Raw genomic sequence first — 13,025 nt, forward strand, 5'->3', positions numbered from 1 at the left:
AGTCTCAGAGAAAATGTCAGCATTGCGTGAGCTGCAGTTTGGACAAAACAGCAGAAATGTCTCCCTCCAACCTCTGCCTCTGAGCTGCTGGTGGTGAGGACCACAGATCCATCTCCAGCAGGAAAATCTCTCCTTTGCCCTTTTTAATCTGAGACAGGAGGACTAGCTCTACCTAAAGGGCTTGTGAGTGCCCCACTGCTTGGGTTTCCCCTCTCCCTCCTGTGACCCAGAGTATAAATCCTGCTTAGAGCAGGAAATACACCCTGATCACAGCCTCAGAGCTGGTTTGGAGCAGGATGTAGTCTTGAGAAGGGGCAGCTGTCATTCAAAGGCTGTATTTAGTGTCAGGACTCCCAAAGGGATTCACCTGGCTCTGTGTCCATAGGACCTCAAATGAGTCACTCTGGGCAGCACAAATTGGAGCAGATAAACTGCTTGTGATGTGGCCACTGCCTGATTTGTGTGTGTGCTTGATCTGTGACGATCTGTCAGCCCATGCCTTTCTCCACCAGCCACCCCTCTTAGACGTGGTCTCGTCTGCTGAGGTGCCTTGGGCAGATCTGCTTCCCAAAATCCCAGCTGCATCTGGCAGTGGTGAGATGGAGAATCAATGTTTGCTTGGAGGCAAAGCAGGGAAATGCTAATGGCGTTGTTTCTCCCATTCCTTTGCTCAGTTGTATTGTTAATTATGAAGCTTTGTATGTTGCATTCTGGAATTGTCATGCCCTCGTCAGCATGGATGCTCTGAGCGCTGTAATAAGTCATTTCTCCCGGCTGTCCCTGCTAACCTTTCTCCTCTGTGTTGTTAATGGGAAAGAAGCTGGGCTCAACCACAGCATGTTAATAGCCTGCAAGGGAGCCAGCTCAGAGCAGGGGAGCTGGTGGGAAAAGGGAATGGGAAAAGTGGTATGAGGAGCTGCATGGGTGCTCAGAATTAAAATCCTGGTGAAAGCGAAAACAGAGGTGCTGGAGGATGGGAAAGATGTGTTCCTGCTTTTGTCAGAAGGGTTAAAAAAATACAATCAACATCCCAAAGCCAGTCAGGAGACACTACACGTGTTTCTTTCCAATAGCTGCAGGCCTTTGGGGTAATGAATTCAAAGAGTCTCAGTGCTATCCCCTAAGGGACACTATGTCTGCTTGCTAAACCTCTGCACTTGCTACTCTTTGTTCTGACAAATATCAAGCCTCGAAGAACAAGCAAAGCTTTGGATCAAAGTGCCTGTGGGAAGCAGTGGGCCCAGGGAATAGGGTGGCTTGCAGCGTTTTAACAGGGGATAAAGGAGGAGTGCAGCCCACAGCAGAAAGGTTGGCTGGACCTGAGATGGTCATGGAGAGCCCTGCAGATCACAGATCCTGCAGGGTGGCCATGAAAGGGGTCTCAGGCTGAAACGTCAGGAGTTCAATGAGGCAAGGCAGAGCAGCACCAGCAGAGATACACGGAGGTTGCATGATCCTGAAGTGAAGGAGACTGAGCTGAACGTCTGTGAGGAAAACCTATGGCCAGGTTGTGGGAGCAGAGGGTGATGAGATGGGCTCTGTGCAATGGGTCTCAGTAGGCTCACATCCTTTCTAGCTGCTGGTTGGCTCTTTCTGGCTTGCAGTGTGTCTGAGGGCTCGTGTTGTGTTCAAACCTGTGTTTGTAGCATGGGCACTCGAGAAGCTCTGAGTACACTACCAGGGCAAAAGGTAGAAAGCACCTCTCAGGCCACCGTTGTGCAGTTCTTGTGCAAGCAGCCCCCGAGAGTGTCACTGTAACACCCCTCCAAAGCCAGACCCTGGAGTTTATTTCATTCCCCTCACTTTGACAGGCCACTTCCACTGTGTTATTTAATGGAAAACATTTGGCTTTGCATTTTCCCAGAATAAGGCCGCTGTTAAGTGCACCCAATCAGCAAAATGATGTTCTTCAGCTCAGGCACGGTGCTCTGCAGCACGCAGATGCCACTGAGTGAGACCTGTTGTTCTGCTCCTCCTGCACCCACCAGCACTCCCTGACCTTCCTAGTTAGCTGAATATCTTTTGCAACCCACCTTCCCATTACCTCTGCTGCTCTGGTGTATGAGAGCTCCGCAAGCTCCAGTAAAAGGTGCTTAGTGTATAATTCCTGCTTCTACCTTGCATTACAGCTCCCTGTTTAAATGAATACCTGTTCTGTATGGTTTTGACATATTTGCCAGTCTTAGTCTAGAGGAGCCTGCTCAAAGCACGTTGTAGTGCAGGGCCAGCCCAGTGTCCCCAGGGAAAGGGCATGGCTGGGGCAGCAGGGCTGACGCTGGGGCTGGGAGGATCATCTGAAGGATTTCAAGGGCAGGCTGGTTGTGGTGTGTCATGATGGGTCCACGCCACCCCAGAGTGCAGTGCTCTGTGCTCAGGCTGGCTCCAAAGAGTGGACACCATCACCTGAGAAGGACCATACCAGGGTATCCGAGAGGTTACGGGGAAGATTTAAGTAGTTCTGGAAAGGAGTAGCTAGAAGAGGCTTGGCAGAGAAGCGGACTGGCGTGTGGTGCCCTGGTTCTGTTTTCTCATGTGTTTGTTTTCTCTTTCTCTCCTCCTCTCCAGGGGTTCTTGCTTGTGGCGGGCATGGCAGAGTACATCCCCCAGCCTCCCTCCACCTGGCCCGCGGGCCCTCAGCCCCCCAACGCCTCCACCAGCTGCCCACTGGAGCCTGTGGACCTGGGGGTCTCGGAGCAGCAAACGCCGCCAGAGCAGTCCCCATCCTCCCCAGAGCTGGGCGAGGATGAAGAAGCCACCTCCCCGCCAGATCCCGATGTCCCCTACCCCGACTTGGCCCCGGTTGTCTTCTTCTGCTTGAAGCAGACCACCAGCCCTCGGAACTGGTGCATCAAAATGGTGTGCAACCCATATCCTTTCCAGGCTGCCTCTCCTCCCGTCTCACCTCCTGCTCCCTCCTGCCCTGTCCCTCCCCTCTCCCTGCCCACCCGGGACACCTGCCAGGTAAGTAGTGAAGTTTCCTTCATATGTAATGAATCATTTTGTCCATGGCTTGCATTTAAACAGAACATCAGCTGTTGCAATGTGTGTTCAAAAGAAGCTGCTTATGAAAGAAGGGACTTCAGAGAGAGCTGCTGACAGCCTGGATTGTAGAGGGATGAGTGGGGGAGAAGGAGAGATAGGGAGAAGTGCTGTAAAAAGGCCTTGTCTTCCCCTTCCCTGCACACAGAGACAGAGAGAGGAGCTGCTTGCCCAGGAGCTTGTGGGCAGGTCCACCATGGATGGACAAGGTGTCCCCCTCCTCTGGGCATACATGGTTAGTAAGAGTTGAGCTTGTTCTTTGCAAGGAACCACCACTCCTCAACCTTGCAAGGTGCTATGGTGACCAATTGTGTTTCCCACAAGCAGACATCACTGTCCTGGAGAGGTCTCATCATGATTTCTGGCAATGAATGAAGTGGAGGACATATTAACAAGTGTGGTGGTGAGCCTTATACATCCTTTGGGACGTGACTACATCCTTCCCATGCAAGGGAGGCCACTAATCACACACACATGTCCCCATTCAATCTTGGTGCCTTGGCCTGCAAACGATAGGCACCTACACGGCTAATTAGTACCAAGGTCGCTAGGTAGTAATGATATAAAAAGCAGGTGGAGGGCAATTGTTGCTCTTTGGATTGTGGGGCCCTTCAAAGTGGGAGGAAGTGGAGGAGATGATGAATCATCAGAGAGGTTGGTCTGAAATTTTACATAAACCTTTTTCTGGCCAAAAATCTCATGTGGTGGTGTTTTTCTTTTTTTCCCCCTGGAAGTTTCTTAGTTCTAAGTTAGGTGGCTGTTATACATAAAGATGGTTTTTGGTTTTGATGTATCAATTTCTAGGTTAAATCTGAGTGTCTGGTCACACAACAGAGACTTGCAAAATATTGCTAGGAGACTTTTCAGGATGAGGAGCTAAACCCTGAGTGAAGTCTGGAGGTGCAGTTAGCAGATGACCTTAGATGGCTGATGAATCTGGAGATTTGTTTGAACTTCAAAGGCAGTGAAAGGTTTGGGTTTCAGATCTGAGCTCTTGTCTTAAAGTTCAGAAGCTCTTAAAAAGGTTTTACAGTCTCAAGCGTAGGTTATGACAGAATCTGTTGGAGATCTAGGGTTTCTGCTTTCCTTTCTACTGGTTGCTCCTTAAAATTTTGAAACTTCGTACTGAATTATGCATTACTTTTCAATTACTGTGTGGCTGTGCTAGCTCTATGTCCTGGGAATCCTGTCCCAGCGTGGGGTGGGCTCAGAGTAAAGCATGAAAGATTAGTGTCCGTGAAAAGGCTGCACTCAGAAGATGATAGAAAAGTAGTAGGCCACGTTTGGGATGATGATTTATTTGCTTTTGAGGAAGAAGGCTGTTGGGGAAGAAAAGCATCCATGTTTCTGGCTAAAAATAAATCAATCTAAACAATCCCTGCAGTTTGGTACGTAATGTGGAGTTTGTTTTTAACATCCTAGAATTGTGTTACTCAAGGAGCTTAGCGTTTAAGGGTACATGTGTGGTGCTTGACTTTGAAAAGGACTGTTTCATAGCAGATGCTACAGAGGGGAGGAACAAGCCTTGCTTGGTCACCTGTTGATGGCTTTCCACCTGGCCATGTGTGACACAGGTGTGAAGGGTTGTGGTGGGGCTGCTGGAAGTCTCTTGGAAGGATTGCTTCATGAATTTTCACCCAGGGTTGCTGGGTGAATTGAGGAGATTATTTGTAAGACAGAGACTGAATGGAGAGGATTCTGCTCCTCTGTTTATTTTTCCCCTCTTATAGAGGACTATAAGAGGATCTTCAAATGGATCATGTATGAAGTAGTTCCCATATTTATCTTTTTTTAAAGAGGGAGTGTTTCTGCAACCTCAAGTTTTCTTGAAAGTAAATATATGCTCTTGGCATCACAATTTTATTGACAACATTGTTTAAAACATAGAGTTCCGTGATCTGGCTGCAAATCACTCCTCATGGTCTTATCCCTATGAGGAAATGAGCCCCTTTGTAAGGGATGCTTCTATGAAAGTCAAATATCTTTGAAGAATTTCTGCCAAGAATGCCTCCTTTTTTCCTATTGTGAAGTTTTTCCACCCCTGTTATGTTGGGCTATTAACTCCATGAGACTCTTGTGCCAGGCAGAGGCAGGCTGACTCACCATGGCAGAGCAACACCTGACCTTTCCTGAAAACTCAGCAGAAAAGGGGGGACGTTAATTAAAAGCCTGTTAATCTTCTCATTGGCTTTCTACTAGGGCAGAGCTTCATGATCATTATGTTTGGAAGTACTGTCAATGAGACTTAAAATGGAAGCTCTGATCATTAAGGGCTATGTAGTAATTTTTATAAGCACGAGGTCGTTAACTACCAAATTTCAATTTAGGTAATTGCATTCCACCTATTTAAATCCCCCTCCCCTGAAGATAATTTTTTCTTCCATGAGCAGTCCTGCAATTTTGTTATGTGCTATTAAACAACTGCCATACTCCTTTGCTGCAGTGCAGTAAGAGGAAGGGGGGAAAAAAACAAACTTGTGTCAGTGCTTTAAAGTCACTTCTGGTTGTGTATTAGTATATAATGTGATGCTTTTGGAGAAAAAAAATAATCTTAATTTCATTTTATGATATGGAATTTGTTCCATGTGAAATTGGTGATGTTTGCCCCCCATAGAGTATTTACTGGGCTTTTAGGTGATTACACGTTTCTGGGATGGTTTTATGTGCAGTGTGAAAGAATGTTTGAATTGCCCTAGTTTACTGAAAAGCAGACTTTTTTCAAAAAATCCTGATTAACCTTGTTAGATGCAGGTAACTGCTGTGTAATCAGCTGGGCATGTGACGTGATACTCACCTGGAGCTGGCCTGGTTCATGGCAAATGTGCTGGTCTTTGAGGGACGCTAGGCTTGCTGCAGCATGCTAAAAATCCAGCCTGGTCGCAGAACAGTTTATTTGGGTTGATCTCTATTTTCTGTTTTGATGAACAGAAACAAGACTGGCTGCTCTGAATTGCAGATTGCGGGGCTGTTGCAGCCGAAATGTTAACAGTCAATATTTGAAATATGGCTTGGAGAGAGCAGCTGCAAGATTTTTTTTCCTTATGTAAAACCTAAACTCCACGTCAAATAGGATTTCAAGCTGAGGTTGAAGGGGAAATAGGGTGAAAAGTGTGAAATGTGTTTCCAAAACAACTGTGTAGCATTCATCTTATGAATTTATAAAATGTTTGGAACTAAATAAAGGCCATGCCACATGGTGCTTTACAAATGGATCCTGATGCACTTTGCAAATTATGAGAAGATTATGGCAGAGATGCTTGGAAATCTGAATCTCTGCTTGACTTCTTGGGGGTTCCAGAGAGACTTCATGCTTCACCCATCATAGGGTCAGAAGTGATAGATTCGGTTTGTTGTTTGAGTCTTTCATTAAAAGAAACTCTTTCCAGGAGGCCTAGACCTCCCTTTGTGGTCATATCTATAATATTGACATGACAGCAAGAGCAAGAATGAAGTATGCCATTAAAAAAAATCAATGCTAAAACTGTAGCAGTAACAAGAGAGGCTCTGCAGCTCGCTGCTCAGTCATTTTCTTGTTTGTTGTTTTATACCAGTCCCCTTCCCTCATTTGTAAAATATGTTGGTCTTCTGGGTTTCTGTTCTGCTCTCATGCAGAAAAATGTTGCTTGCAGCTGATTTCCATGGTCTAGGAGCAGGAGGTCAGGCCTCCAGTTATGCAACAGATTATGTACACACTTAATGTTTAGTACTGGTGTCTGTTTTATAGGATCAAAGCAGGGTGACTCCTCAGAGCTGGTAGGACTGCTTATGTGTACTGAGGGGCTGTCCCATAGCTCACTAACGATTCTCCAAGAAGGGGCTTTGTTATCTAATGTGGCTCTAAATCTGCTAATAAGCTTCTGGGGCTACCTTTATTATAAGCTGTCACAGCAGATTTCAGCCTGAGTTACATGCTTGGTGAAACAGTGAACCAGCCTTGGGCACGTTGATGGGAGAGCTGGGGAAAAACCCACAGGTTAAACCCCTCGTGCTGCAGGCGTTACGGCCCACACAAGCAAACGGAGTGCAAAATGGTTGCAGGTTGCGACAGCAGTGGCTCCTGCTGGTGCTGCCCTGCGTGAACTGAGCAGAAAATCAAATGCCAGAGGAGCAAAGGGAATGATGTGTGCGTGGGTCAGTAATTGGTACTTCTCCTGGAGATGTTAAGGGGGTGCTGCGGTGCATGGGGACGCCGCCGCTGCAGCCAGTGCCTTTCAGGCTGAGGGGGTGACAAATCTTTTGCTTATTAATAAGATTTGGGTGCATAGGTGTGTTACGTTACAGTTGGAGCAATTTGTTCTGTGAAGGAAGGGAAATTTCATCTGCAGTTTCTGTAGTGTGTTGTACCTGTGTTTTTTTTTTTTTTTTTTTTTTTTTTTTTTTTTTTTCCCATAAGCTGTTGCCTAGTGTGCTGTTAAACCATGGCAGCAATCTTTATAACAAATGGATGGAGGTAACTAATAAGCAAACACCTGCTGCAAATTTATTGCCACTCTTGTAAGAGTTGATGTCTGACTTAAGGCTTGAGCTCCTGTAATCCTCTGATTAGGTTTACTTCTCTTTTTACACATTTGCTTCTATTTATATATGTGTATATAGATGCTTAATTTTCAATTTTACATGGTTATATGTATACAATTTATATAGTTAAAATATTATGTACTTAATTTTTAATTATACATATACACAAACAAAAAAGAAAGATTCCTACCTCTCTAGTAGGTGGAGGAAAGCCTGAAAATGTGACCAGAAGGTATAACAATGCATCAAAATTTGAGTGTCTTATGAATTTTAAGCAGGATTCATCATTTTTGAGGACCTAGGGATCATGGCTTTCCATTCTTGGGGTCAGCAGTATCAGCTTTTATATGCATAGCTGGAAGGCACTGAAATGTGTATGTTATTCCTGCTACTCCATTTTAAAGACAGATGCCTCCTGTCTCTCTTTGCAAATCTAGCTCATGAGGCAGGTGAAGAGTCTGGCACGTATTTGAGGTCTTGGATAGCTTTGCATTGTTCTAGGTAATCAGGAAGATACTGCTCTGCCCTCAGGCATGGATTGATTTCTGTTGATTACATTTCTCTGTAGACCTTCCTCTAGCCAACAGATAAATCTGTATACCTGAGAACCAACAAGTGCAAGATGCTTTTTTTTTTTTTTTTTTTTTTTTTTTGTGAGGTGTTGTGAAACCTCTCTGCACACCACAATGTGCTAAATCCGTTTTACAGTTGCTCCTATTGCATGGGAAAGTGAGCTGATCAGAGCTCTCCAGAGGATGTGGTTTTGGTGGCATCCGTGTTCCCCTGGGCATGCACTGAAGGCTTTCCAAGCTTTAAAAGGGTGTTTCTGGATAGCGGACTGAGCACTTGCTGACTAGCACCCTGGGCTGCCTTCAGGGTTGTTGCACTTGTTCTTCTCAGATGCTTTGAATGAGAGGCAAAAGGGAATGTTGAGAACAGGTTTAGGTTGGGAGATAGTATTTTGTTATGGAAACACCAAAATATGGTCCCTCTCTTTTTATGGTGGTGAGATGCATTGTCTGCCTGGACTCTGGGTTGGAAAACCATACTCTAAATTCTGGGATTTCTCCTGGATACAAACCCTGACACCCAGTTGCAGTTTGTAGGCAAAAGCAAGAGGCAAGGGGAGTGTTACAGTGCTTAGGACTCATAGAGTATCTGGGAAGGAAGCTGCCTCTGCAAAGCTAGTGACAAGGGAAAATCATTAGTGTGGGTCGTTTGATGTGCAAGTTTGCAATGGGAAGTTTAGAGGGATCATTTGCACAGTCAAATGTGGTGTAAATTGAATTTAAACTCCTGCGCTGTCATTAGTAGCACACAAGGGATGGATATGCTTGCAGGGGATTTGAATGCTCGCAGTCCGTAAGAAATTGGCTGGGCTGCATGCGTGTGAGATGTATGAAATTCCAGGCAAGTGGGCAGATGTAAAAGGCTGAGGTTTAAATTTGGCTGGCTTGCGAGCTGGTCATGTATATCTGAGCACAAATGCTGAGACAGGATATCTCGCTGCCTCCCGTCCCTTCAGCTGATTCTCTGGGGGTTGTTACAGTGAGAAGTCAAAGACCCCAGATTGGAAGTGAAACTGAACAGCACAAACGAAACCAGGACTCTGCCTGCCCGAAGGCCTAATGGCCATAGGGCCTGGCAATCAGAAGCAAGGCTGGAAGAAATCGTTAGTGCAGATCTATGTCTTCATGCAAAGCTCCGAGCCTTTTGTCTGTGACTGGAGGACAGATGCCGATTGTTGGAGGAAGGGCTGGCCGAAATATTGAGGTGGCTGGTTTGGGAGAGGGGTCATTTTTGCTCTGTGCATGTCCTACTGCCCTGTTTCCTCAGTAAATGCCAGGAGCAGTAAAAGACCTGCTAATGCTGCATGGCCAGGTGCTTCAGGGGGATGGGGCTAGGAATCTTACTGCACTGTTGTTGTTTTTTTTAAAGTTATCTCTGAAGTCCCTGAACTTCTGGTCAATGTACACAAACAGAGCAGGGAAGCAGGCAGAGAGGAGAGGATGGAAATCTGCTCATCTGTCATAAATCAGTGTTCTACTGCACCTAGTGAAAACAGAGCGATTTACACCAGCCATTGCTCTTCAGATTAGCTTGGAAAGACTGGTCTTGTATTGTGCAAGTGCTACCAAGTGCAGACAATGCGGTTGGTGCCAGCCAGAGGGGTGTGTGTCGGCCTCAGCCCAGAGGAGAGGGATGATGCCCTCTGAGCACAGGGATGGTAGCAGCACCCACTGCTGGGGACCTCCCCTTCCCTCTGCAGAGCGTGCTGCTGAAACAGAGTGCTGAAAGCCCTTCTGGAACATATTGTGTTTATTCACTGGAATATATTTTGCCTTGGAGAGGAGAATCATTTGCTCTCTGAAAAATGGTCAGTTTGCTTTTTCCAGCCTTCACGAATGCTGTAGCAGGGCATGTGAGGGAGCTGGATGGGGCTCTTGGTGTGATACAAAGGGCAATAAAAACAGTCATTTTGAGTTAAGGCCTATAAAATACTCTGACCAGGCCTCTAATCGCATGTTCTGTCATAACAATGAGAATTAAATAATACAATTAACCACTAACAAATTGACCAGCTGCCTACTTGAGGACTCGATGCTCTTCCCACCACAGAGAGGAAGGGCTTGCAGCCAGTTGAATTTGTGTAATCCGAGCGTAATACTTGATCAGAGCTGCTTCAGGTGAGAAATGTCTAGGAGTTGCATCTCCTCTGTAGCAAATGGCCTGCAGCTGGATGGTTAAGAGGAAAAAACTTGGCCTGTTTCAGGCCTGGAGGGAACATGAGCAGAGACTCTGCCAAGCTGTCAACTGCTAAGCTGGGAAGATCTTTATGGTCCTGTAGAGAAGCTGTCTTTGGTAAATGCTAGTGTAGGACTTCCAGCTGCAGGCCTGCAGCCTGGTGGAAGATGGACCAGGCTCAAGATTGCCTCCACTTCTGTCCTGCACTTGCTTTGCATGCTTTTTTTGGTGGCCTAGTGCAACTTAGGCTGTCCCTTTCCCAAATCCCTTGCATCTCCCTGTGCCACCACCTTTCCTGTGCTTCACTCTGCCTGCCATGGGGAAGGGGCAAGGGAAATCCTGTCTGAAGCCTCTCTGAAATGGAGCTGCAGGCCTCTTGTTCATGGGGGCAATGTGAAGGGGCTTGAGAAGATCCCCAGGGTTGTTAAAAGAGGCAGATTTCTTTGGTGGGTTGTGCTTGCCCTGCTCATGGTTGCTGCTGGTCTGGATGGAGACGGAGAGATGCTTGTCCTGGCCTTCCTGGTCTCCAGCTCTCTCCCTGCCTGTTGTCAGAGTGGGTCAGGACAGGGAAGAGGCTCCCTTGGGCAGGACGAGGGATGCAGAGCTGTGATGTGGGTGACCATCTGACTGTCCCCTGAGACAACGCTGCCATTTATACTTAAGTGCTGTAGCTCATCAAGGAGGAAAGATAAATCTGTCCTGGCTCTTGATACAAAGCCATACTCTTTGCTTATCTTTTCTTCCTTTATTTTTCTCTCCCCCGGTCTCCCCTTGTCATCGCCTCCTGTGCCAGAGTCTATAAAAGCTTGATACTGTTGCTCCCCCTCCTCGAGTGTGACTCGGAGCTGCTGCGTCCCCGCAACTCCCCCGGCAGCCCCTCCTGTCACTAGCCACCCTGTCTCTCCCCTCTCCTTTCTCCATCTGTAGCAGTCTGTCATTTTTCCCCTCTCCTTTTTTTCCTTCCCTGGCTGTCATTCTTGGCTCTCACTGCTAGCAGCCTGTCTCCATTGATCGCTGATGCCCTCAGATTGGCTCTCCAAGCAGCCTGGCTAAGAGCACTCTACAGAAAGGTGGGGATTGATAAGCAGCCACCCAGGCTTGGTGGCTGTGTTGTTGGTGGGATTGATGGCTCCTCACCCTCCTCATCCTCACGGGGTTCTTTCATCCCCAATTAGACAATCTTATTTCCAGCCTGGCTCAGCACCTGTTTTCCTCTGCCCTCAAACATGCAAGTGGCATCTCTGACATCTCCATCGCATGCTCGTGACCCCCAAACCTTTGTGGGAGCTGTTTCTTCTTAACTTTAATAACCTGGTGTTGTTTACCACTGCCTCCCCAGAGTAGCATAAATGCTGAAATACCACAAGGGCTTCCAGATTGCTTGTAGCTTGAAGTAACTTGGATATCTTGAGGCAGAGTGAACCAAATGCACCTCTTGTGGGATTTCATTTCTTAGTCATGGATGAAAAGGGCTAACATCAGTACAAATTCATCCAAGAGAAAGCTGCTGAATCCAGTGCTTGTAATGCTAGCTATGAGATTTGCCTCAACAGGGAAGGAATGGAAAGAAAACACATGGTAAAATATTAACCTTCCTATTGAAATGGGCAGCTCGTAACAAACAGCATCTGCTCTGTTTTGTGGCATGGAAGAGGCAGGAGTTCAATACTTGGGGGTGGAAATACTTTATTCCGTGCAGAGGCTGATAGTCTCTGAAGTCAGAGATCCAAAATCTCTGCTTGCCTTCCAAGCCCTGCTTATCATTTGGGAGCACACTAAAACACCACGAAGATGTACTTAGCAAATCTGCACATCACATCATTCACACACCCTGAGAGGATGCTCCCTATGTTTACCTGTACCTTGTATCTTGCTTCTCAGCCCAAACCTCAGTACTCAAGTGCAGCATCAAGTCCCCATAAGGATAGGAGGTCCTTATTTTCTATAAAATGTGCTAGAGATCATCTACCAGCCATATAGCAGACGTTGTTATTAATAATTAAGCGGAACCATATTCAAACAAAGTATGCTTTGTGATTTATTATCATCTTTGTCATTGTTTCTGTTCACATATTTATCGTCTTGTGATGTAACTTTTGCTGCGAGTGTCCTGGTTTTATGGGTGAACCTGGCAGGCCCTGCTCTGTGCGCGTGTGAGATTCAGGCCAGGCCTTGAAAGTGTTTGTCATAAGTGAATTATATTAAAAAAGACACGCTCAGAGAAGTGCAACAGTAATAATATATTGCCTTTGTGGTACTGCCTGATGTTCAGTGCCGCTGGCCAACTGTGATATTTCTTAATGAAGGATGTTATTTTTTTCCTCACGGCATTTTTTTTTTTGCTTGCTTTTTTCTTTCCCCGTGGCTCCTTTGATTCATATCCTTGATGTTGCAGGATCCTTCCCTGCTTTGGAGTTTTCTGCCTTTTTTTTCCCCTCCCCACATGTGTAACTCACTGCTTAGCAGCCTCTATGCTGGCAGCTGTTGTTGTCTTATCTGGAATCCTCTCTGGAAATAGGATTTTAGTGACTGGAGGGGCCCTGGATGGTAATCCACTCTCTTACACAGGAAAACCCTCCAGAGGCAGAAGTCTCCTTGCTGTTTCCTTGTAGCATTTTGTTTTTCCCCCACTACTGCTTCTTTAGTTTCTTACAGGTTGACCCTGTTGTCTTCCCCTGCATGGGTGACCTGATAATGCATGTTCCTCTGCACCCAGAAAGGAT

At 46.4% G+C, this 13,025-nt stretch overlaps 1 protein-coding gene across 1 annotated transcript in view; it reads left to right on the top strand.

Moving 5' to 3' along the window:
* Positions 1 to 2,586: 2,586 nt before the first annotated feature.
* Positions 2,587 to 13,025, top strand: part of CACNA1I (calcium voltage-gated channel subunit alpha1 I) — a gene marked incomplete at both ends in the record, with an annotated part of 145,697 nt that continues 135,258 nt past the window's right edge. Inside the window, one exon of the mRNA XM_084306524.1 lies at positions 2,587 to 2,867. Coding sequence (XP_084162650.1) covers positions 2,587 to 2,867 — 281 coding nt within the window. The remainder of the gene's footprint in view (positions 2,868 to 13,025) is intronic.

Source organism: Netta rufina (assembly GCF_964035555.1).
Source record: "Netta rufina genome assembly, chromosome: 1".
In the NCBI taxonomy this organism is placed as follows: domain Eukaryota; kingdom Metazoa; phylum Chordata; class Aves; order Anseriformes; family Anatidae; genus Netta; species Netta rufina.